Source organism: Pseudocercospora fijiensis (genome assembly GCF_000340215.1).
Source record: "Pseudocercospora fijiensis CIRAD86 unplaced genomic scaffold MYCFIscaffold_12, whole genome shotgun sequence".
Classification (NCBI taxonomy): Eukaryota; Fungi; Ascomycota; class Dothideomycetes; order Mycosphaerellales; family Mycosphaerellaceae; genus Pseudocercospora; species Pseudocercospora fijiensis.
This window is the reverse complement of record NW_006921543.1, coordinates 681,773-705,069: the sequence shown is the minus strand read 5'-3', so window position 1 is coordinate 705,069 and position 23,297 is coordinate 681,773. Positions and strand designations below refer to the sequence as shown.

Genomic DNA, 23,297 nt, shown 5'->3' with positions numbered 1-23,297 from the left:
TGCTAAACGTCCACCTCAATCATCTAGCACGTCTCCGCCATGACGAGTGCCATAGCGCTTGCGGCCAGGAGATCCACCAGCAGTAGTACCGGATTGGGCATTGGCAGCAGTACTCGCGTCTGGCTTGGCGGACTTCCTGACCACCTTGTTGACCACCTTGTTCATGTTCAACATGAATTCGTGACGCATATCTTCCTGAAACGTGTCCAAGTCAGTGAAACCTTGGGTCTTCAGGTCAGCGCCATCCTCGCCTGTGACATCCGGCATGTTCCTCTTCAGGTACGCAATCTGTGTAGCGAGGTGGCTCTGATATCCTCCGGCCTTGGTGTGGCGGAAGGCCTGTTTGTTGTCCGCCATAAAGGCTTTGCTGGTGAGATACGCCTGCTTAACGAAATCTGTTGGTGGGAGGCCCATCACATTGGCTTTGAAAAGCTCAGCATCTTCCTCCTCTGTAAGTCTCAAGGGCTGATCCGCACGAATGTTTTGCATCATGGTCAAGTAAGCATGCGTTTGCTGTTCAGTGGTCCAGCCTTGAATCACAACGTCCACGTTCTCCAGTTCGTCGGCGAAGTAGTCGAAGACATTCTTAACAGTTGTGCGAAGGGCTGGATCGCTGGCGTCTTCTACAAAATCCCATTCTTCGCTCTTCTCCGACTCCACTTTCTTCAGCCCCTCCGTTAGGGTAGAAAGCAACTCAGGATCAAGAGCGTCAAACCAAGCCTCGAGTTCTGCACGCAGCTCATTCGCCTCTGCTACCTCCTTCTCGCGTTCTTCTTGGATCTTGTTCTGGAAGGCCTTCTTAACTAACTTGGCAGCCTTCAGGTATGTCTGAAGTTGGATGGTGGTATTTTGGTCTGCAAGCAGGCTTGCATCATTCGTCTCCAATTTCTCGTTCATGACTGGGAGCCAATTCTTAAATTCGCCCTGGGCAGCTGGCGCGTTTTGAGTAATCAAATTCTTGGGCATCTTGGCATACTTCTCGCGCAGATATTCGATTGTGGCGTGGAAGACCCGGTCATGGAAGTCCGCACCGAGTGTATCGACGTTGAAGGATTTCTTAGTAGGTGAACGCTTCGTTGGGCTGGCGGCCGAGATCACCTCTTTGTCGACTCCGACCTTCTCGCCAATTGCTTTGAGTCTGCGTAGAAAAAGTTAGTAAATGGAGACCGAGAAGTGGCTTCGCTCTGCACTGGTCTAGCACTCAACAGCCTCCGTCTGCGAATCAGCGAGCCTGGGCCTGGGCCCGTATGCAGAGCTGCTCTTTTGGAAACACGGCATGCCTCACAGCTACTTTAGCAGCAGCAGCAGTAGCAGCAGCATCGTCTCGCCAAGCAGGATGCATTATTGCCGTGATTTATGACGGGCAGCCTGGGAGTTAAAACTGGAAATGGGCATGAATGAAGCAAGAGGCATGAATGGAGGAGGCGGAGTCATAAATGGAGAAGGGGCAATGAATGGAGAAGGGTCAGGATGACTTACAGATTGAACTGCTGTTCAAGCGCGGTCTCGACAAATGACTCAAAGTTGTCGCGCTTACCAGCTTCCTTAACCATGTGCTTTGCTATCGTCTGGTTCTGCGCATCGAGGATATCGGCCTTGTCCGGCATGCCGTACTTAATTTTGATCCAATGCTCGGTCTGGGTGAAGTCACCCTCTGGAAAGGCTTCGGTCGACATCGTGGATTCTTGGGTTCGTTGTGTCTGTGTTCTTTGGTTCGTTTTTTTTTTGGGGGTGAGTAAATGAAGAGTGTCCTGAGTGACTTTGCAGAAGTTGCTTGGAGAACGAAAGTGTTCAATTGTCGGCGATAGGGAGTGTTTATCAACACTTTTGGCGCGCAAACATCTTAGTAAGTGAATAAAGTTGCTACGCTTGGATAGTTTGCTAACACAACAGAACACAAAGCGGGCATGACTTGTTTGCAAATATCGAAAGACAGTGTACAAAGCCGTCTAAGTACGATGGTTCTGCGGCTTTCAAGCATTTCCTCTATTGAAGCTGTCAAGTTGGCCAAACACCTCTCTTAATCGAAGAAAGCGGCAAACGGCAGTATGTCTCGCATGATTGCTCTTGTTGACGACCTTCCTAAACGAGGACAACGCATGCTTTGATGGTCTTCTGAGGTACTAGGTATGCATCGAAGGTCTGCGAAAGCCCGAGCAAATCTCTCCATGCTATCAAAGACTACGCAGAGCTTGTCTGGTATTAGGACAATGCCGGCTCAAAGCAAGAGACAATTCACTACCAATGTCGCAGCTTCTGTACGGCTCTACTCACTTGCACGAGCTTTCGATGTCGAAAGCCAAATCAAAGAAAAGAGATGAAAGGTTCCTTGCCCTTGAACATTCTAGCAAGCACACAAATGTGGAACATAGGCAAGCGTAGTAGAGTGCGTCGCATATATTAGTGCTCTCCAATCACTCCTTCTCGGTTTTACAACCAAAGCAGAAGACCTAAACGACGACAATTCAGATAATCTTTTGAAGTACTACTTGTTCATCGTTAAGGTCTTTACGCTAAGTACACAACAAGAGGAAGGAACAGCAACTCGAGCAGAACAACTAGAGTCGTAATAACACTGACTCAACCACAAGCCTAAGTTCTTTGCTCTACACACTAACAACTCGCTGCTCCGCTCATCAATATGGATATCTCTATGCTAGCACCTCCCCGTGCCCGCGCTCCTGGCCTGTCCGAATACCTTCGAGAGCAGTTCGACGAACTTGAGGATGGCACAACGGAGCTAGTCGAAATGACAGAGGAGCAGCAGAAAGATATGGAAGACCGCGAGCGAGTTATGATCGAGTCTGAGGACTTTCGTCTTGAATCACCGTCTTATCAAGTTCGTCTCGACAAGCATCTCTGGGAATACCGTGCTGCGACTATGATTTACATTCGTCATCTAGGTGAAGAAGATTCTCTTGTGACGAGAGATTCACTCAGCTCCGCAAACGACCACATTTTCTTCCCTGAGGACATGGACAGACTCTTTGAGTATTGCAAGCACTACTTCATCTGGGCAGTGCAGAGGATTCGACCATTGAGAAAGGTCGACGTCAGCCCTCGGCTTGCGACTATTATTTCTAGACGCTGGTCCTTACGGCATTGGATCAAGAACAAGCTCGGTAATAAGGCACCAAATTATCGAACCTATCACAGCAAGACCAATAAGTCTCTCCACTATGCCGCTCGTGTCTTCGGTATCAACAAGAAAGCCAAGACCAAGGCGTACTTTGGTCGTCAAGAGCTTCGGTTCATGATCGATGCGGACATGCATCGCACAGAGTACGTGGACGTCGCAGAGCAGCATCATCTTGCATGGATTCTTGGTTGCATTTGTGGTGTGCGGCCTGGTTCGCTGGGATTCACTAGTAAACGTCCTGACAATTATATGCGATGGAAGCACGTCAAGATAACTCGATCTGAGCAGATCAAATTTACAGTCGAGCTCGAGTTTGAATACTTGAAAGGCTATAATGATGACGACGGCGAGTTACACAGTGGCGATCTCATTATGACCGTCACGCCGCCAGAGAATCCCGACAACATTCCCCTGAATCCTGGCTACTATATGCTTCTCATACTGCTACGTCGTGGCTTTCTGAAGCGCTACGAAAACTTTTCACAATTGCTGGCTGGACATGATCATCATATCTCGATCAAGGAAGAAGCACTCGAACAGCCGATTTTCCTTGCTGCCAAAGAAGGAGGCCGTGGTCTCAACCCTGGAAAAGCAGCTTCAGCTGTCTCTTTAAGTTCTTACCTAAGGCTCCGAGCGGACGAAGTTGGGTTTACCAAGGACATTGGCTTCTATGCTTGGCGAAGAGGCACGGCTACCAACTTGAGTGCCGTAAAGAGCAGAGAAGTAGCTCGGACTGTGCTGAATCATCGTCCTGGGTCACACGTTTTGGAAGGGTCAAGATACCTCGACATGTTCAAGAAGCTTGATATCGGAAGTATTGCATACGGCGAAGACGTTCAAGCAGGTGAAGAGAGAATGAAAGAAAGGTCTCACGAAGTTCTTTATCGTGCTGAGCTGCAGCTGACCAAAGCCGAGCAAGACAAGATGGTCGAAGCTTATGTCGAAAAGTACATTGACCGATCGTCAACGGATCAGAAGCTCCAGATGCGACGACTTCGTCGCGAGGCCAAGCGAGAACTTCGCTCTTATGCCAGCAAGATATTCCAAGAAACATTTACTATGGAACAAATCAAAGAGCGTCAGGAGCAGCTGTCGAATCGGTCCAAAATGGCAGACACTCTGTACAAGCGCGCAAGAGCCCGTCTGAGATCGCAGCGCCATGATTCAATCTTCGTCAATGAGTACGATAACGAGGATGAAGATTTTCTCGAACCTGACGAGGAAGAAGCCGATGAGTCTTATGACGCCGGCGAGGCTGCGAGGGTCGACTTTGCAGGTGAAGACACTCCGGCGCAGGGCGAGACGGAAGTTGCTGGGGAGGGTGCAGCTAGGCTGAGTAATGATGCTCCCTCTGGTTCGCAGACCTCGCAGACTCCACAAACAGTCACCTTGAACGTGCAGACTGACGCAGCTGGCGATCTCGAGCCAGTCGAAGAGGTCTCGTACGAATTGATGGTCTACGAATTCTTCGACTTCATGCTGCAGAAGCAATTACTCTCTGGCGAACCACGTTTGTGTCAGGCTTGTGTTGCTGACGAAACGATGGACCAAGAAGCCAAGACGAAATTGTGGAAGAACGCTTCCACATTAAAGAAGCACATTGAGGGTCGAGAGCATACCGCGGATTCTAGATGGCGGCGTCGTATGCATGCCAAAGCAGCAGAGCACCCGCAAGGCAGATACGTATGCGAAGCAGCCCATTGCACTTCTATTCCATCGTTGTCTGTCGGCATTCTCACACAACACATCAAGAAAAATCTGGAAAGCGATCAGCCCGACCACGTCGAGATGGCACGCAGGATTGGCATGTATGTATACATCTACTTCATCACTAACCCCGCATATAATGAAGGCTAATTGTGGTTTATAGGCTCGATCCAGATTGGAGCGAAATGTCTCGAGACATCGAAACAAGAAGACGGATGGCTCTGTCAGAGGCTAAGCAGGTCGCGGCGAAGAAAGGCGTGGGCATCGAAGCAGTACCTCTTAAGGCAGAGCGTGCGGCCGATTTGCCAGGCCAGATGACATCCATTGCTACTGTCGGACCTGCTTCTGACGCTCAGCGAAAGCGAGCCGCTGGCCTTGGCAAATTGCCTGGGGTTCTGACAGGAACCCAAAGCCAGAGTTCATTTGCCGAGATGATGGAAGATTGGCCAGTAGACACTTCGGAGGTGTTCAGCTTTGGCTCGACTACGGACTCTACGGCTGTTGTGCAGAGCGAGCAGGAGCCAGAGGAGGAGAATGGTTCAGCGGCCCAGCGATTGAGAGCTGTTATGAAGCGAAGCGGCATGGATGATGGTGGTGTTGAGTTTGGAAGCAAGGGGATGAAGAAGCTTCCGAAATACTAAATCACGAAGGGAAAGAGGAAGAGGCGCCCGGTGAAAGTGGAATTGGTCATGTACGTAACCGTCCATAGTACTATCACGCAAAGTTCTTGGCCCAAAATCTTGCTCTTAAGTCTTGCCAACTTCCGGTTACGGTCAGCGCTACTCACTCTACAAAAACATTATCTCTGCTGAGTTAGAATAAAAAAAAGTTGAAACTGAACTGTGCCCACTACCTGTACATTTGTTAGCAACTGCCACTACCTCGTCGTGAAGGCTCAAGATTACTAGATTCGAACTAGTGGCCTCGTCATAGCTACATTGACTGCAGGAGGTACTAGTGACGCGCTCTACCCCTGAGCTAAGAGGGCGGGTGCTGATTGGATGGTGGAGGAGTGGGTTGTATTGTATATAGATGAAAGATGAGGTTGGAATTCTGGGCTTCGTGGATTTGCCAAGGAATTTGGGGGCGGCAGCAAGAGCAACGTTGTGGGGGTCTTCGGACTGCTTGTTCTTGTTTAGACAGATACTCCAATAACGATGTGCGGTATCTGCAGACTGTGGTGATGTGAAAGTGTGAGTGAGGGTGGAAGCGCGCTACGGTAGCCGAATCCACTCCTGGATTGAACAACTCGTCAAGTAGTCCGACTGCACTGACCTTGTTGTAGAGCATTGAGAAGCTCCAGACTATCTGTTGCGACAAATCGAGTGGCCAGGGTCAAGCACAAAATGGAGTGATTTCAATGCCTTCCGAGCTATGCCAGCAGTGCAACTGGCTTGTTCATTTCGGCAAGAAGTTGCCCATGTCGTGTTGCAGCCACGAACCCGCTAAGCTATAGGTCTTGAATGGCCGTGTTTCTGTTTTCTGTGGCCAAGGGTCGACGCATGTATCTTGATGGGCCTTTTCATAAGTCAGGGTCATAAGAGCGATACCGTCGTGCAGAGGATCTGCTCGCAATAAGCAAGTCCCCTTCTGCTATGCTGTGCTGGCCAAATGATGGCGTCTTGTACGTCAGTGCACGTACTTGGTGGGAGATAGCAATATCCTCTGCTGTCATGGCCAATTTCTCGTGTCTTCCAGTCTTGGGTTGACTCGGGAAATTCATACATGTATTACCTGCGGCTCATTGCCCAGCCAACCTTCATCGCATCGCATCAATGCTGCATTTACCATCCTCGTGGTAGGAGGCGGCTCGGTCCAGAGTAGACGCTCCAGAACAAGCGCTCGTAAGCTATAGAACCAGAAGCCGCACAAGTGGTACCACGTTACCGGATTGATCAAGCTGAACATGAAGCTGAATAGCCCGTCTGGTGATTCCGCGGAGAACACACCTTCGAGATGTCGTTCTGTCAAGTCCCAGCGTACGAGTTCCTGCCCTCCAGATAATTGGCCAAAAATGTCAGATCTCGCCGCGTGGACATGTCCAAAGACGTGCACAGCAGGCTTCACACGTCGAACTTCTCGTAATAAGAATTCACAGCCGAGAGGACTGACGCCTGGAAGATCAAGATGATATCTGGGTGGCGTGTGTCTTTAGCGATGTCAGCAAGCGACTTCAAGCGTAGGACATTTTGATTCCCAACGTCAACTTACGAGATCAAGACGTCTGTATCTTGAGGCACTCGTCCAGTCCATAGATCCTTAGTCCTAGGTACCTGGAATGCATGTTCTGGCCCTCCGACATGTGGAACGATGGGGGATCCATAGATCTTGAGCGTACAGCCATCACCATGAGATCCTCGGCTCGGAAAATGTAGTCGAGCAGGGTCCTCTTGGAGATAGATTATCGAGCGCCAATTTATGTCGACATTCTGGTCTGCGAGGTCGAGCGTCCCACGACTTCGCACTTCGAGCAGCGAGTCATGGTTTCCAGCAATCACGATCTTGTATTGATGAGGCAGAGAATCCAGCCAGTCCACTTGTGCTTGAATCTCGCTCGGAGTGCCGCCTTGTGTCAGATCTCCAGCGTGGATGAGCACGTCTCCAAAGGGTACGTGCTTCGGGATGAGGTTGTGTGTGTCGCTTATGCAGACCAACGTGACATTCTGCCGGATTGGATTGTAGGGGCGAAGGAAGGAGAAGATGAGATTGAGTATGCGAACTATCAGCTTTGCTGGCGAGAGACACTGTGTGATGATGCTGGGGATGTCCCAAGGTCCTCTTGCCATGGTGTCGTTGCGAATCGATAGATCGGAGGTGGAGTCGTTAGAACTACTGTACCTGTACCGTCATCGTGCCAAGGATTGAGGTTGGCAGGAGTGGCTGGAAAGGCGGTGGATGTTACTCCTAGCCAGCGAACATACAACTCAGACAGACGGAAGCAGGACTCATCTGCGAGATGTCTTATGGAGTCCTTCGACCGGGTCGTAAGGCTGCATACTCATTTATCCCAAATCGACATCTGCGATAAGCCCTTAGTTCTATACTGCGGCCAACTCCTGGATTCATTGGCATCTGGACATACACTCACATAGGTAGATGGCCAACGACAATAGACACGACAGCATTGATCAATCAGCTAACACGTCGATTTTGTGGTAATGGCGGAAAAGAAGGAGGAAATCCGCAGGAGGTAATTTCTTCCTCGGTCCAACTTGAACCCCTCTCCACTTCGCAACTCCTCCCATGAACCGGCGAGGCGAGTTCGCAGCTATGGGTACAGCTCTACACTGACCAGAGTATACTTAGATAAACGCTCACAGCTACAGGCTCTCTTTACAGGTAGGCCAAGCATATCATATTGTCCATCAAGGTCTGCGCCATGCCTCCTCCAATACCGTTTTCCTCTTTGCCCGTTGACAAGAACGGTCCGCATCACAATGCCTGGGGATTGTAAGCAGAAAAGATGTACTGGCTTCGTGTCGTGCTAACTGCGGCATAAGATACGGCAAAGATGACCAGCTAGGGACTCTCAACCGCCTCTCCGACGACGTGGTCAAGGCCGCCGCGAGCGAGATCCAGACTGGAACGCGTATCAACCTAGACTGGCCACTCGATGCACAAGCCGATGTGCCATTCTTCGGTCGGCAGTCATTCGAGAAGAATGTCTACCAGAAAGCCCCTCGAATCGTTAACGACGACGTCTGGACTTTCAACACGCAATCGTCAAGTCAATGGGATGGATTCCGACATTTCGCTTACCAAAAAGAGGCACGCTTCTACAATGGTGTCACATTAGACGAGATCCATGGCCGCAATGGCGTGCAAAAGACGAACAATATTGGCATAGGAGCTTGGGCCGAGAAGGGAATCGTTGGAAGAGGAATTCTACTCGACTACCACGAGTACCGCTTGAAAAACAACATCCCGCACAATGCCTTCGAGACAGCCGCTATCCCTGCCGACACGCTACGAGATGTGGCCAAGAGTCAGGGCACAGAGATCAAGTTTGGAGATCTGCTCTTCGTTCGTTCTGGATACCTTGATGCATACAACAAGCTTTCTCGACCCGAGATTGAGACGCTTCGCGCAAAGCAGCCTCTCACCTTCACAGGCGTGGAGCAAAGCGAGGACATGATGGAGTTCATGTGGAACAACTTCTCGGCTTGCGCTGCAGATCACCCATCGTGGGAAGCATGGCCCACACAGAAGGATTATTCGTTGCATGAGGTCATGTTGGCCGGTTGGGGCATGCCCATTGGCGAGCTGTTCGATTTGGAGAAACTGGCAGCGCATTGTAGAGAAGTCAAGAGGTGGTCTTTCTTCGTGGTGAGCAAGCCGGTGTATGTTCCCGGTGGAGTGGCAAGTCCGCCCAACATCGTGGCAATATTTTAGACCTTACCACCACCGCAAACACTGACTCTTGCCATTAAATTCCTTCCTTCTGGCTCATTTATTAATTGGATATTCGGCATCATTTCAGGCGATGATGCTTTTGCAGGGTCCACACTACTCACTCGGATCGCAGTCCCGATGCTTCAACAACTTTCCCGGTGTGGTAATAACTTTCCGGCATTGACCCACGAGAGTACCAGAACCATTTCCCTTGAGCGAACTCGCTGGTGTGGTGATTTGGTAGGAGGATGGGTAGATACATCACTGGCATGGGGAATGGCTGAGTTTTGGTGGTATGGTTGCGCCGATGCACACGAATCAGCCTGAGTGGTAATCTACACGGGACTCGAAGGATATTGTTTTGCTCACGGCGATTCCGATCAGTTCTTCGGACTCGAGCGCTTTTGTTCTCCGTTTACTTATGCCACGTGCGGCTTCTCTAATTCGTCTGACTGATCGTCTCCGCTCGAATAGTCTGCTTGCCTGAAGTGGGGCATTCCCGTCATTCTCAGGGAGCCAGCACTTCGAAGACAATGGCTTTCAAGTGAGAACATCTTGTACGATTGTGGGATCTCTCTGCCTGGTATCCTCTCGAAGCTTTTCATATCCCCAACGCCGCGCTTTGCCCATTTATATATCTTGGATCATCTGGCCGCCGAGATTTCGTCCTCTTTAGATTTCGCTGATCTATCGTCCACGTCCTCCGCCGCTCCCATCTCAATACTCTTCTCGGCATCAACTGAATTGACCTGATCTTGACTATCATGTCCGTGATGATGCTGATGAAGATCTTTATGAACTGCTTTCTCTGCGTCGTCAAGCTGCGCAGCCGCCTCAGGCGTATCAACTTCCGTAACTTTTCCATCGGCAGAAGTCTTGCTCTTCTTCCAAATACTCCAACCACCATGCCACCCAACCCAACCTTCTTCCCAAGGCCCTCTCGCAAGCGTGACCAGAATAGCGACTCCAATACTCCCAACACTGTAGCTCCCACTCGCAATCCAACCTCCCCGTTCATACAAATGTGCCCCAACCGCGGTGCCTGTGAGCTGACCCGCGAACGTGAAGACCATAAATGCAGTGTTCACCCGATTCTTTCCCTTCGGTTCAACAGAGTATATCGCCGACCGATTCGCAATCTGCGTCGTCTGCATTCCAAAGTCCTGGAAGAAAGCTTGTAAAATCGGTCCCGCGACGGTGAAGGTCCCGGCATACGTTCCCAAACATATCCCCAACATACACCAACCCATCCCCAGCAGCACCGTGAACAGCGGCACAAATCTGTCAATCACAACTTTTGCGTAAAAAGGCCCTAGACACATACCCGCAATCCCGACCAATGCGAAAAGTCCGATCACCACAGCATCGTAGTGGTATGGAGGTCCGGCGAGTAAGAACGTCAGGACTGTCCAGAAATTCGTAAACGTCGCGCTGACGAAGAAACTTATCACACATGCCTGTACCAACACCGGATGTTTGGTCAACATGACCAAAATACTCCAAAGAATTTTCACATACGTCTTCGGTCCCAATCGTCCAGGATTCGTAGCAGGATAATCCGGCATGAAGCACCACAGCAAGAGGAAAATCAAATATTGTAATCCGACACTCATCCAATATATCGTTCTCCACGACGTGTACTGCGTGACGACTCCGGAGAGTAATCTCGCGACTAGGATTCCGAGCATGAGGCCTGTCGTGACGATGGAGAGTGCAAAAGCTCTACGGTTCGGTGGGGCCAGATCTCCGACGAGTGGCATCATGAGTTGAGGGGTGACGGTTGTGACGGCGGTGATGAATTGGATGGCGGAAAAGACTTGGATGCTGCTCGTCGCGGCTAAGCCTATGCACATTGTGGCTGTGAAGAAGACGAGGCTCAGCACGAAAGGCCTTCTTCGTAACATGTCTCCTAAGGGACAGAGGAAGAGGAGACCGACTGCGTAGCCTGCTTGGGCTAGGGTCGGAATTTGCGAGACTTGAACGTATTCGACGCCGAAGTCATGGGCGAGGATGTTGAGGATGGGGTGGTTGTAGTAGAGGTTTGCGACGGTGAAGGCTCCGGCGAATGCGAAGAGGATGTTGAGCCAGATGCTGAATCTTGGAGGATTGGATGCGTCGTAGTGCATTGATGGGGGGACGTAGAGGAAGGGCCAGAAGATGAAGCGGCACGTGTTCTTCCATATTGATGAGAGTCGTGATGTAGATTTCGTCCTTTCTCGCTCTTCGTCGCTGGTTGTTGCAGATGTCGCTCGAGCTGGTAGTGGAGGATTTTTCTGATGATGTTGTTTGACTTCACCGCCGGGCTGGGATTGTGAGATTGGCTTCGAGATTGCCGACACGGGGTTTGATCCGGAAGGAGTGCACATGGCTGCGAAAGTTTCAGGGTGACGGGGTTCCGGTCATGACGCTGAATGAAAGTGCATGCCCAGAACAATGATATTGTTTTGCATATCATCAACATCCAAGACAAACAGCGAGAAATGCATGGAGATAAGGTGGCGATCACAAGTGCACCTGCCGGCTCCTCGTTGAGCGCATTCTTGACCGAATGCCGATCACCCGTGTGTACCAAGCACTTCCCGGTTACTTACTGCGGGTTAGCAGATCTTCGAAAACGTCCCGACTCGCGAAGCGATGGTCACACAAGCCTCGATTAGCACAAGCTGAATCGGGCTATTTGTAAGCACATATGTTGTGTGAGTAGTGAGAAATTCATTGCGTCTGGTCGTTGTCTGCTTTTCCATTCCTTATAGCTGGTCCATAACGCCGCGCTGAAGACATCCCAATATGTACGAGTTTGGACGACATGAACGGGGATGTTCTTATCTTCCCAATAATTCACCCTCGACATCGAATGCAGCATTCTACACAATGTCCCACTCAGAATCCGAGCTCTCTTGATGTTCGACGGCGGTAATGGAGCTTGCTGCACTGCGCTTGCGAATGGGCAAACATGTCTCGTATGCCGTCGAAGCTGGCCTGTCCACAATCACCAATGTCTCAGCGTCAGAGTCGTTGTCCGAGCTGAGCGCCTCGACTTGTGCCGGTCCTGCAAGCACCTCGTACTCTTCAGAAGCCTCCTCTTTCACGACCGGAGCAGTCTTTGCCGCTGCTCCCCAGAACGCTCGGTCTGCATCCACGGAGACAGTCTCGCTTGGAAGGTTTTGTGCTTCTGCCTCTGGAGCAAGGGCCTGCTTCTCGTTGAGCAACGGGCTGTCTCTATGCTTGTCTTGGATCATTTCGTGCTTTGAGCGAAATGCCAGGTAGAGCCCGCCAGCGCTCGGAGCTGGTGTCATCTCTAGCATCTTTCGCTTCTTGGGCGAAGCCGCGAATGCATCTCCCCCATGGAAGTTATAGACGACATCTTGGTTCGTTGACCGTCCGAAGCCGTCTTCTCTCGATGCGTATGTCTCAGGAACGTAAGGCTTAAAGGGCATTTGAATAATTGCTTGGGCAACTGTCATGATGTTAGCAAGTTCATTTTCATGGAGACGCTAGGGGTCACTTACTGCTCTCATCCTCAAATTGCCTGCTCATGCTGACCTTGCACAAGTCTTGATGGAATGGTCGAAGATCGTATGCCATACGGCGAAATTCGAAGTCGTCTGCCAACCTGTGGCTCAAGAAGCAGGTCACGCAGTAATTTGTGATGGTGTCGATTACGTTTGCTGATTCGCGCATGTTCCTGTACATGTACTCGATGGCAGCGCACAGGTCAATCGGCTTGTCGGGGGAAGAACAGCCAAACTCGCATTGGCGTATGATGTTGAGGTTGGCCGCGGTCTTGAGCTCAGGCAGATCGTAGATGTCAGCCAAACGATATAGCTGACAGTGGACGAGCAGAGATGTTGGGACATCTTGAAATGACTCCCCATTCGCCGTGGGCAGATTGTAGACACCAGTGTAAAGGTATTGCAGGAAGGGCCGGGCGCTGAGGGGAGTGAGTGGCTCAAGATGCAGCTGAGGCCCGGTAGTGGAGTCTTCGAAAGCCTGAGCCAGAAGGAAGCTGCGCTCTTCGATGATGCATGGACTGAGATCGGAAATGGACTCCATGTCCCCAAGATCATTGAGATATGTGATTGTCGCGTTGCCCTTCGGAAAGCAGTGGAGAAAAGACATATCAGTGGGTAGCGTGTCCAGCGAGAATGGGCTGTCTTTGCCCATGTAACCAGCATCCTTTTGTGGGTTGGGCGGTGACTTGAGCTCCTTATCCCAACCATCTAAGAAGTCATCGACGACAGGATATTGCCAGCCATTTTGAGGCGACCGAGTCGCGTCGCTGTGCAGAGGTGAGATTTTGTCCTGTGCTACAAGCAGATTTGATTCCTCCGGGCACTCATGCCAGCCAAGCGGCGAGGAAGGCATGCGCCATGAGAAGGGATCTGGCGTTGCTTCTGAAGTTTCCAGGTATGGCTCCAGAGGTCCGACAGTAGGCAAAATGCGTCGCGGCCTAGGCGGTGGTGCGTAGAAGGTGAAATCGTCGTCCATGGCTCTGGGATGGCTGTCGGGGTGGGGTGAGTGCGAGGGTGAGCAAGCGCCAGACTGCCTACCGGAACATGTCTGTCAGTGTCGAGACGAGTGCTTCAACGACAACAACAACTGCAATGAAGGAGATGGCGCAGTGCAGACGTTTGAGGCCGCCATTCCAGCATTCCAGGAAAGGCTGCCTGGAGTCACGGGAAAGTGGTGCCCCTCGTTTGCAGGAAGCACAGCACAGCTGTCTGGCAGACTGGCATACAGCTTCACCAAGCATGGCTTCGAAAGGTGCGATTGGATGCATTGGGGCTGAGCTACAGCTGTTGTGTGCCTCGAGCAAAGTCTACTCGTACTCCGGTGAGAGTGCTGTTGGTCCTTCTGTGAGTCAAGACGGACGTGTACTGGCGGCTGCTGGCGGCATAGTTCCAGACACATGGCAGGATGCAGTGCTCGATATCATCAGCTACCGCTATCTTTCACACAAACATGAAGCTTGCATTCTTTGCTGTGAGAAAAAAACGAGGGAACTCAAGTCTTGGCGGACGAGTTGCACTGTGCATCGGATCGGCAAGAGCTTCCGAACTCCGACCGGCCCGAAGATGCGTGCTTTGTCTTGTTGGGGACTTGGGGGAGTCGCGATTCACCAAATGATGTGCAGGTGGTGGGGAACGACGTCAGTCCATCGCATCCATCTTGTGCACCTCTTCTTTTGCTAAACACTTCTCGACATAGCCGCTTTTGGCAGTTGAATTGATCATGGGATGGTCCTCGATCCTGCCGGAAAGTCTGCAGACGTTCGAGACGTGGATCACGAGGCTCTTTGTGAGTTCTCATGCTGTGCGACACGACGAGAGGCATCGGCAGTGCTGAAATTCCCGAAGCTGCTGTTCGCATTCTTGACCATCGGGCCCTGGCTGGCTTTCATAATCTATGATGTACTTCTGTACATCTGGCGCTCCGCTACCTACGAACTGCCTTATATTGGCGGCAGAGCACGAGGACGACAGAGACCCCGAGCCCCCAGTCTGACCGAACGACCTAGCGGACACAAGCGCCGAATAAGCATGCCGGGAATAACGCAGCGCCCTACTTCAATTCGAGAGGAAGCAAGTACATCGACAGCAACTCCGAACAATCTTCACAGCACTGCACCCAGGACGCCGTCGAAGCTTAGAGATTGAGAAGCACTCTGATCGCTGCAAACCTACTACCAACCATTATCTGGTCAGATGCAGCATTTCTGCGCCAATCCAAGACAGCATTCTTGCTTCCCGGACCATGGTCCACCTTTGTGCTCGCGTTGCACGTGGTTGCCTTGTTGTTGCAAGCTGCTTGTCCGAAAGCTGGGGCTGTAGACTGCAAGGAACCGCACATGCTCAAAGATCGACCAGACTTTTTGTAAGCAGGTGTCTGAGATCAAATTCAAAGCCTTTGTCGAGAGCATCGCAACCTCAACACCACTTTCCCATTAGCGTCCCCTGAGCTGGGAAGCTGACCCGTTCCATCCCGCTCCCGTTCATGGTCCTCATCCAGCCCCAGATCGAGCCCCTCAAAAGCTGCCCTGCTGAGTGCAGTGCTCCGCCGGGTAATGATGACCGCCCAGGACATCGACCGCCCCGATCTCATGGGTGCTAACGAGCAGGAGGAGTCACTTGTCGTCACTGCTGTTACACGGCGGCGAAACGGATGATGTCCTCGGCTATGTGCATGGACATCTAGCCAGCCGAACGGGACGGGAGTTCAGGGCCAAGTGAAATCGTTGCCCTCAATGGCAGGCCAGCTGACCCCATGACAGCAGACTCAAGCCCCCCATCGTCACACTCACGATGGACCGACGGCGGTGACGCAGTGGGCACATAATACGCCAAAACCCGGCTGCTCGCCCGTTTGACCTGCGCGCGGTTCTGCATCGAGCAATCTCAGATCTCCATCAACAACATGGCTTGGATATTCCACGAAGACCATTATGAGTTCATGAGTGATCGCACGTATCGCTCTGCTCCTCCTTCGCCTTGGCTGTACAACGATCTCCTGAGCCGTCGAGTCATGGCTTCATATGGATACGAGAATGGCAATCACTGCGACGCATTCGGTGATATTTTGGTTGATGGCTCCGAGTATGCAATGCTCGGGGCGATACCTGTCTTTCTCGGACAGCCGCGAACGAGCTATTATCCCGGAGAAGTCGTTGGCCGGTGAGTGCTGGCTGTTTGAGACACATGATGAATGGCTCACTCATTCATTGTGACAGCAATCTTCGAGCTGCCGTTGCCAATGGAGCAATTCCGTACCCAAGCTCATTTGTGCAAATACAACCAATGCTGCGCTCCGATGGTCGCTATCCTGCAGACTTCTCAACTCCACGGCGCTTGATAGATTTTCAAGAGATGGGTGAGCATCAACTGAACCGCATCATGACAGCATACGAGCTGGAGCCTAATACCTCGAGATATAATGACGCTTTGCGATGCCCGCTCTTGCTTCATCCGTATCATCATCGCCAAGTCCATCAGCAGCAGCGTCTGGCGAACCTTATCGCCCTCTTTGACTTCTTGGCTGCGTATCGCATCGCAGAAGCCTTGCGAGGTCGAGGTAGATCAATGCTCCCAGGCGGAACACCCACCTATCGTCAATACGAATGGTACTAGCATCTTCCCATGCCGCTTTTAGATCCTGAGCATTTTCGGCCTCTCATCTAAATTTCGCATTGTCAGACCAGAGTATGGCATACATATCACCATGATTGAAGATGTGGTGCAAGCAAGTGAGGCGTCTTGGCCGGCCGCAGGCCCGAGGACTTTCCTACCGAAGCAGGAAGGTACAGGCGCACGGGCCTTTGGCTGTAGCGGAAAGCCATTGGCTCACGATATGCAAGCTCCACGCTTGACGGTTGACTCAACTACATAGCATAGCTACCCCAGTTCTACACATACTTCACGTCGTCTAAACGCGAAGACTGGTTACTTACTCATACCATTGTTTGCATCGTTCGCATTCATGTTCAAAGATTCAATCGTACAGCACATCATGCTTTCTCCCCTTCTCTTTGCTATCTCTTTCTGTCTTCTCGCTGTTGCAAGCGGTTACAAGTTCCTGGTCCGGAGACGATGGAGGCAAATATCTTCGCAACCACTACCGCCAGTTGAAAAGGACCCATATCTCAGCATCGAAACCCTCCCCAACTTTGACTGGAAAACGACCCCGCCAATCCGCAACTCACCTCTCAAGCCTAAATACCACCTCACCATGGCCGTGGAGAAGATCACACTGTCGGAAATACTAGATATGGACAACACCTACGCCGAAAGAATGCAAATCCGTCGTCAGATCATGGACGAAAACACAGACGCCACCATTCGTTGCAACAAAGTCTGCGAGCCAGCGGTCCTCGAACTCCACGACTGGATCTTCGGCACCTACCTCCCTCAACGCTATCCAACCATGTACGAACTCCAAAACACAACCTCCCCCTCCGGTCCTCACCTCCTCAACAAAGTCACCAACGAACTCATCCCTCTCCACCAACCCTCTCCCCTCCAAGCCCTCCACACCCTCGGCGCACACGTCGACACCGATCTCCTCCTCTTACTCCCCTCCAGCACCGCCCCCGATGGAAGCCCCCTCTACCACCTCGAAGCTTTCGTATGTTGTTTCCCCTCAGGCTTCAGTCTACGAAAGAAACTCGGTCTCCCACTCTCCGCTATTCATATGCCTGTCCCGGGTTACAAAACCAAACTAGAAAAATCTATGGATCGTTTTTTCGCGCGGCTGGAGTGTGGGAGTGCGGTGAAAAGGGCGAATTGGACTATTACGACGAATGAGCCGCTTTTTAGTGAGGGGGGGAATCATCTTTATGCTACTACCGGGGGGATGAAGGGGGAGGAGAAGGAGAAAGTTTCTTTGCAGGCTCGGATCGAGGAGGAGAAGGCGAAAGTTGTGATTGGGGATTGTAGATTGAGGAGTGAGAGGCAGACGCTTTTTCGGTTGCCGAGGAGTCGGGCTGTGGTTTTTGGGTTTAAGACTTTTCAGTATTTGCTTGAGGATGTTAAGAGGGAAGGGTATGGGGAGAGGTTGGCTGAGGCGATTGAGGGGTTGGGGTTGGGGAATGTACCCGAGATTCAGGTTTATAAACGGGGGGTTGTTTGGGGGGAGAAGGTTTTGGAGTTTTTGAGGAGGTGAGAGGTGAGTGACTGGGATGGGAATAGAGGAGAGGGTAGGAATTTAATGTATACCCAGGACATGTCTACTAACGAGGAATGAAGCATGAGCTGATGAATTGCTCACTTCCAATGGATCGAGGTGCCCGTGTCCTACCAAAAGACCACTTCCCCAAGTCTCTGCTGATCTGCTTGAGGGTATCTGGTCTTCAACCGCATTTGAGTGTTGAAAACTTGGTATAGTCGACGTACAAGGCCTGAGGATTGGGGAGATGGTAAGCAGCTGTCGGTGACGCCTGAGGAGGGAAGCGGGAAGCGACCAAGTGTAGATTATGGCCAAAGATCGAGGAGCCGGTCCCAGTCGCATGTATTGCCCTAGGATGGAGCCTCTGCTATCTTGCCTGGCTACAGCAGCCTGCAAGACCAAATGGTATCACGCACAGCGCAGTGGATTACTTACGTAATACTGCATTGCCGGCGGTTGAATTGGCTTCGTTGATTGCCTATATCTTAGTCTATTCTATGGTCTAAAATACAGTGTAAAAATTCTTCATGCTAAGAGGTTACGTGTCTATTATATAATTGAGCTAACGCGTCACACACCCCCTTAGCTTATATAAAAGGGTTTTAGGCAAGGTAGTTAATGCTTCTTTATATACAAATAAAAGAAAATTAATCCTTTTAACTCCTTATATAGTACTTTATTAAAACACTAAAAAAATAGTTTAAATCTACACTATATATAAGAGAGTCTTATTTTATACCTCGAGTACCCCGAAGGATATCGTTACATAATCCGGACTGCGTATATACCTTTATATACAGTCCCTATTACTAGGAACTGTTTTCTTCCTACGTAGTCTAAGCACAGACCGACACTATTAAGCCTTATATAAGAACTCGTATCGTTAGTAAAGTTAGTTTAGCTAAACTAAGCCCGTTATATTATTACTACCGGTTATTATATTAATCGTATAGGTAGCGTCTATTTAATTAGATAAAGGATTAGGTAAGATATATATTGTTTAAACAGATTTAATAAATTAGGATAGGTAACTTAACTAAGGACGCTACCCTTAGCTAAGACTACTATACTATTATTACTAGTACTAATACAATCGCCGTAGACTTGTTATTAGTTAGCAGAAGTAACGCTCGAAGTAATAATATAGGCGATAGTAACGTACCCCGTAGGGTAAGGTTACCTATACTATTATTTAGTCTATATTAGAAGGTAAGGTTAAGTCCTTTATTCTAATTAGTCGTCGTTATCGTATTAGACACTTTTGTTAGTACTAATCGATAAAGTTGTGTTTAATCGACTTAGTTATAATTAGTAGATAAAGGGGGGGAGGCGCCTACTACCTATTATATAGAGTTGTCTTCGTATTACGGAAGAGGAAGAGGTTATCGGAGGAAGAGTTGCTTCCTTATATACCCCTATAAAGTACCGTATAGGTAGGTACTACCTAAGGGTTGCCGAGCGAAGCGAGACCTAAGTAGAAGAACTATTAGAATTTGTTACTTAGTAGTTTATTATCGTATCGCATTGTCGCAATATCGCTGTCGCTATTGCTATATCTCCGAGTCGTTATTATAGTACTAAAGCGAAGCTATAAGGCGACAAGGCTATAGTTACGTAGGGGGGACATTTTGATTTCTTCTAATTAGAAGCCGAGCCTAGATTTGTATAAGCGCATCTTTAAACTAAACCCCCGGCGAACACTCTATACGTAATATCTAAATTCCTGCCTAAGTACACAAATTCTAACTGTTCTTCTACTTAGCTCGTAAACAGACAACACCTTCGTATCCTCGTCGTAAGCTCCTCGAATGCTTCGGCTTATACCTGTTTACTTCGCTTCGCTCGGATAACTATATATCTTAGTTAGTTGTTAGGTTAGGTAGTTCAGTTAGCCTTAGCTGTTTAATAAACCTCTTTTAGTTCTAAGGGCTATAGAGCTTAGTTATTCTATCGGCTAGTATGTCTTATATAGCTAGGTAGTTATATTAAATCCTTCTAGCCTTATATTCTTGCCTTAGCTAGCATTAGTAAATGTCTATATAGCGGAGCTTCGTATCTAGTTTGCTAGCATTAGCTTTAATAATGCGGATAGTCTATATATTGTTATAGTATAGTATAGGAATGCTATCTAAGGTAAGGCTAATATTGTTAAAGAAACGCTTCTACTAGATCAATTCTAAGCCTATATATAAGGCAGCTAGCAGTTTAGCTTTAGTCGTAGATTTAGTAATAGTTAACTATCGTACTACCTTCTAATTAACTAGTCTATTAAATAGGCTGAATATCTATCCCTCTAACGACTATCTCGTACCCTTATAGTTACTATAGGATGCGTTAGAAGCTACGTAGAATTTATAAAGCTATTAGCTTAAATAAGCGGTAATTGTTAGTTCGTTTGCGTTATACTCTAAGTATAGGTCCTTTGTGTTTAGCAGGTATCTAATGCACTAGTCTACTACTACTATATCTTCTGTCCGCGGGTTCTATAGAGCCTTAGACAATAAGGACACTACCTTAGCTATGTCCGGCCTAGTTTGAACTACTACAAAGTTAAGTGACCCTATACGGCTCTAGTAGGCTAGGATTGCTACTAGATTAAGTCGAGCATAGTTATCTTTACTAGAAGTTGGTTTCTTATATAGTTCGTATCTAGTTAGCAGGGGTGCTTTAGCTCTTCGACTAGCAATTGCGATACTATATCTTTAAGCTATCTTCTCGGTATATATCTTCTAAGACAGCTACAGTTTCCTATTCTGCCTATCGCGTATAATTTTAATACTAAGGAACTATAAGAGCTTTCCTAGGTTACTAATTTTATATTCCTTTATTAACTTCTGCTTAAGGTCTATTGCCTTTTGTATATGCTAGCGGTAATATAATAGTATAATGTCGTCTATGCAGAAGAAGATAAATACCTGTTTGTCTAGGTCGGTGTATAGGCAGTCTATATTGTCTACTAGTTATATACCAAGTTTGTTTTCTAGTGTTATAGTAAAGTGGTTATACTATAGCCGAGGTAACTCTTACAGACTACAGAGTACTCAGATTAGTTTTAATACCTTGCCCTTCTGCTTAAATCTATTAGGCGGCCTAAGGTATAGCGTATATAGGAATATAGCATTAAGGAAGGCATTGACTATATCTATTTACTTGGCTTCTGGGTTAAACTTAGCTACGATAGCTATAAGGGCTCTAAAAACTCGTATAGCTAGTATTAAGGCATAGATGTCTAAGTGTGTGTTCTTCTGAAGGTCCCCTCTTGTGTATGCTCTTGCTTTAGGCTTGATTGGTCGACTATTGGCATTACCCTTGTATTTAAATGCCTAGGTAAGAGGCAGGAGGTTAGGTTTGTCTAGTATATTTAGATCTACCTACTCGAATATACGTATCTCTAACGCCTTATTGAATTCCACTCTTGCAGCATGTATCTAATGCTCTTTAAATTTGCTCTTTAGTACCTGTCGCTAGTTGCGTAGCTCCTTTAGCAAGTCTAACACTTTTGGTATAAGGGTTAGATCGTCTTTATTACGAGGAAGTAGTAGTAGCAGATCGCTATCGGCTTGATTATTATCGGCGCTATTACTATGTATTAACCTAGCTTCGTGCTCTGCTACTATATATAGGTTGCTAAATAGAAGGAGGTTTCTCGCTTAGTCTCGGTCGTTAATACAGTAACGGATCGCGGCTGCTCGTTATCGCTTGTTTGGATTATTAATACGATAGTATAGACCTCCTGTATTTAGTAAGTAACGATAAGATATATTAGCTGCTTTAATTGGCATTAGCAATTTAGCAAGCTCTATACGTAGTAAATTTATGTCTATATTATCTGCGTAACCTAGTGCGTCTATATTGTTAGTAGGGGTATAAGTACTAGCATCGTTCTTAGGTTGTTAAGGTTGCTAATTAATAGTTAGCTAACTAATAGTTAGTTTAACTAATTCACTTAGCACGTTATTACGCGGCTATAGTATTTCGCGTAGATTAATTAGAAAGTCTTGTTTCTATATAGGTACCTATATACGCTATAGCTTAGCTAGTGCTAGTAGTTAAGGTAGTAGTAGTTCTAGTCTAATAGGGTTATCTATTAGCCTGTTAACTATTATAAGTCAACTAGGCCCTATTAGTGTATCTACCCCCTTAGCTCTAAACCTAACAAGGTCTAGAGGTATATCGTAGGCTTCTTGAAGCTCGTTAAACTAATGCTCCGAGGCGGGTGCTTATGCCTCTTCGAGATTACTATATTCTTCTACAAGCTCTTAATTAGTTATAACAACACCTAGGTCATTATTGTAGCTATTATAGAACTTGGTTTTATTAAATATAACGTCCCTTGTACGTAGCACTATTATTCGTAAGGGTACCTATATCCTATAGATAGAGTATCCTTTATATCTATATAGGTATCTAATATAGGTGCGTAGGGCTACTTTTATAGTGTTTAGCAGTATAGCCTACTTTTGCTATTAGTTGCCTCTATACCGTAGATTACTAGATATGCCCTTGCTCTAAACTAGTAGATATAGGCTATATTTGGCTTATAGCTAGTGCTAATCTTATATAGGGTACGTATCGATAGGTCGGCTATACGTAATCTTAGTAACCTATTAGCTAGGAAGGTTGCTATATAAACTGCTTCTAGCTATAGGTTGTGTAGAAATCTAGCGTGTATTATTAAGGCTCGAGCTACCTTAATAATAGTACGGCCTGCTCGCTCTACTAGGTCCTATTCTAATATATATAGGGCTGTTAGCCTCTATATAGTATAGTTATTGCGTAGATACGACCGAAACCGAAGGCCTAAAATACCTCCCTTATTGTTAGATAATAGGCATATAATGTCTCTACTAATGCTACGCACGAAGGTAGCTATTTAGTTCTAGCATTATAGAAGAGTTAACTCCTAACGATTGCTAATAGTCTATATAAAATAAAGGCTACTAGTAGTATTTAGGTCGTATGTATAGAAAATGTACTAATCACTATTCTAGGCTAGATCTAGCTACATTAGGTCGGCTATAAGGTGTCTATATAGAGTTAGTATCGACACATTATAGTGCCTTAGTCTCCTAGAGATAAGCCTCTTGCCCTTTGCTTATATATAGATAGGACAAAGTGGTGTTCTTAGTACCTTATTATTATATATATAATCTCTTGTTATTCTATTAACTCTATCTATAAGCTCTTACGCTCTCTTAGAGCCGAGATGTCTAAACACCTTATGTATTTGTTTAAGGGTAAGCTTCCTTAGCGGTAGTAGGCGTACGGAGCGTCGAGCTGTTACGTAGGCTAATAGTATAGTTGTAGTTAACTAAGACAGTTAGAATAGGTATAGGTATAGCTTGCCTTTATCTCCTATTAGCTATTTAAGCGGAGGTTTACTATCTACTTTATAGGTAAT

The 23,297-nt window shown here is 48.1% G+C and overlaps 8 protein-coding genes and 1 pseudogene across 9 annotated transcripts; 4 read left to right on the top strand and 5 right to left on the bottom strand.

Annotated features, from left to right (window-relative positions):
- Positions 1-23: 23 nt before the first annotated feature.
- On the bottom strand, positions 24-2,370 carry MYCFIDRAFT_179911 (uncharacterized protein; the record flags this gene model as incomplete). The annotated part of the gene is made up of 13 exons (XM_007933907.1): positions 24-119; positions 145-1,119; positions 1,168-1,177; positions 1,202-1,260; positions 1,286-1,323; positions 1,362-1,474; positions 1,519-1,824; positions 1,868-1,881; positions 1,913-1,995; positions 2,043-2,066; positions 2,098-2,217; positions 2,275-2,334; positions 2,358-2,370. 13 exons carry the CDS (start codon positions 2,368-2,370, stop codon positions 24-26), a joined length of 1,911 nt encoding a protein of 636 aa, XP_007932098.1.
- Positions 2,371-2,641: 271 nt separating this feature from the next.
- MYCFIDRAFT_179910 (uncharacterized protein) lies at positions 2,642-5,596 on the top strand (the record flags this gene model as incomplete). Its single annotated transcript, XM_007933906.1, has 6 exons — positions 2,642-4,707; positions 4,745-4,998; positions 5,028-5,069; positions 5,102-5,437; positions 5,461-5,523; positions 5,556-5,596. 6 exons carry the CDS (start codon positions 2,642-2,644, stop codon positions 5,594-5,596), a joined length of 2,802 nt encoding a protein of 933 aa, XP_007932097.1.
- Positions 5,597-5,740: 144 nt separating this feature from the next.
- MYCFIDRAFT_t77 lies at positions 5,741-5,830 on the bottom strand (annotated as a pseudogene). The gene has a single exon. The product of its transcript is annotated as a tRNA-OTHER (tRNA).
- A 735-nt stretch (positions 5,831-6,565) lies between these two features.
- MYCFIDRAFT_42189 (uncharacterized protein) lies at positions 6,566-7,632 on the bottom strand (the record flags this gene model as incomplete). Its single annotated transcript, XM_007933777.1, has 2 exons — positions 6,566-6,995; positions 7,058-7,632. The coding sequence occupies 2 exons, from the start codon at positions 7,630-7,632 to the stop codon at positions 6,566-6,568; spliced, it is 1,005 nt and encodes a 334-aa protein (XP_007931968.1).
- A 593-nt stretch (positions 7,633-8,225) lies between these two features.
- MYCFIDRAFT_158199 (uncharacterized protein) lies at positions 8,226-9,394 on the top strand (the record flags this gene model as incomplete). The annotated part of the gene is made up of 3 exons (XM_007933905.1): positions 8,226-8,296; positions 8,347-8,435; positions 8,523-9,394. The coding sequence occupies 3 exons, from the start codon at positions 8,226-8,228 to the stop codon at positions 9,236-9,238; spliced, it is 876 nt and encodes a 291-aa protein (XP_007932096.1). The 3' UTR covers positions 9,239-9,394.
- A 488-nt stretch (positions 9,395-9,882) lies between these two features.
- MYCFIDRAFT_158198 (uncharacterized protein) lies at positions 9,883-11,528 on the bottom strand (the record flags this gene model as incomplete). Its single annotated transcript, XM_007933904.1, has 1 exon — positions 9,883-11,528. Exon 1 carries the CDS (start codon positions 11,362-11,364, stop codon positions 9,883-9,885), a length of 1,482 nt encoding a protein of 493 aa, XP_007932095.1. The 5' UTR covers positions 11,365-11,528.
- Positions 11,529-12,739: 1,211 nt separating this feature from the next.
- Positions 12,740-13,357, bottom strand: MYCFIDRAFT_146670 (uncharacterized protein; the record flags this gene model as incomplete). The annotated part of the gene is made up of 1 exon (XM_007933903.1): positions 12,740-13,357. The coding sequence occupies one exon, from the start codon at positions 13,355-13,357 to the stop codon at positions 12,740-12,742; it is 618 nt and encodes a 205-aa protein (XP_007932094.1).
- A 1,113-nt stretch (positions 13,358-14,470) lies between these two features.
- Positions 14,471-14,781, top strand: MYCFIDRAFT_19487 (uncharacterized protein; the record flags this gene model as incomplete). Its single annotated transcript, XM_007933771.1, has 2 exons — positions 14,471-14,536; positions 14,596-14,781. Coding segments are annotated over 2 exons (252 nt in total), but the record flags the coding sequence as incomplete, so codon positions are not given.
- A 1,868-nt stretch (positions 14,782-16,649) lies between these two features.
- On the top strand, positions 16,650-18,007 carry MYCFIDRAFT_212687 (uncharacterized protein). The gene has a single exon (XM_007933902.1). The coding sequence runs from the start codon at positions 16,712-16,714 to the stop codon at positions 17,891-17,893; it is 1,182 nt and encodes a 393-aa protein (XP_007932093.1). The 5' UTR covers positions 16,650-16,711; the 3' UTR covers positions 17,894-18,007.
- The last annotated feature ends 5,290 nt before the right edge of the window (positions 18,008-23,297 follow it).

Coding starts and splice junctions, on each gene's coding strand:
- MYCFIDRAFT_212687 (XM_007933902.1), top strand. CDS start 16,712: ATGTTCAAAGATTCAATCGTACAGCACATCATGCTTTCTCCCCTTCTC.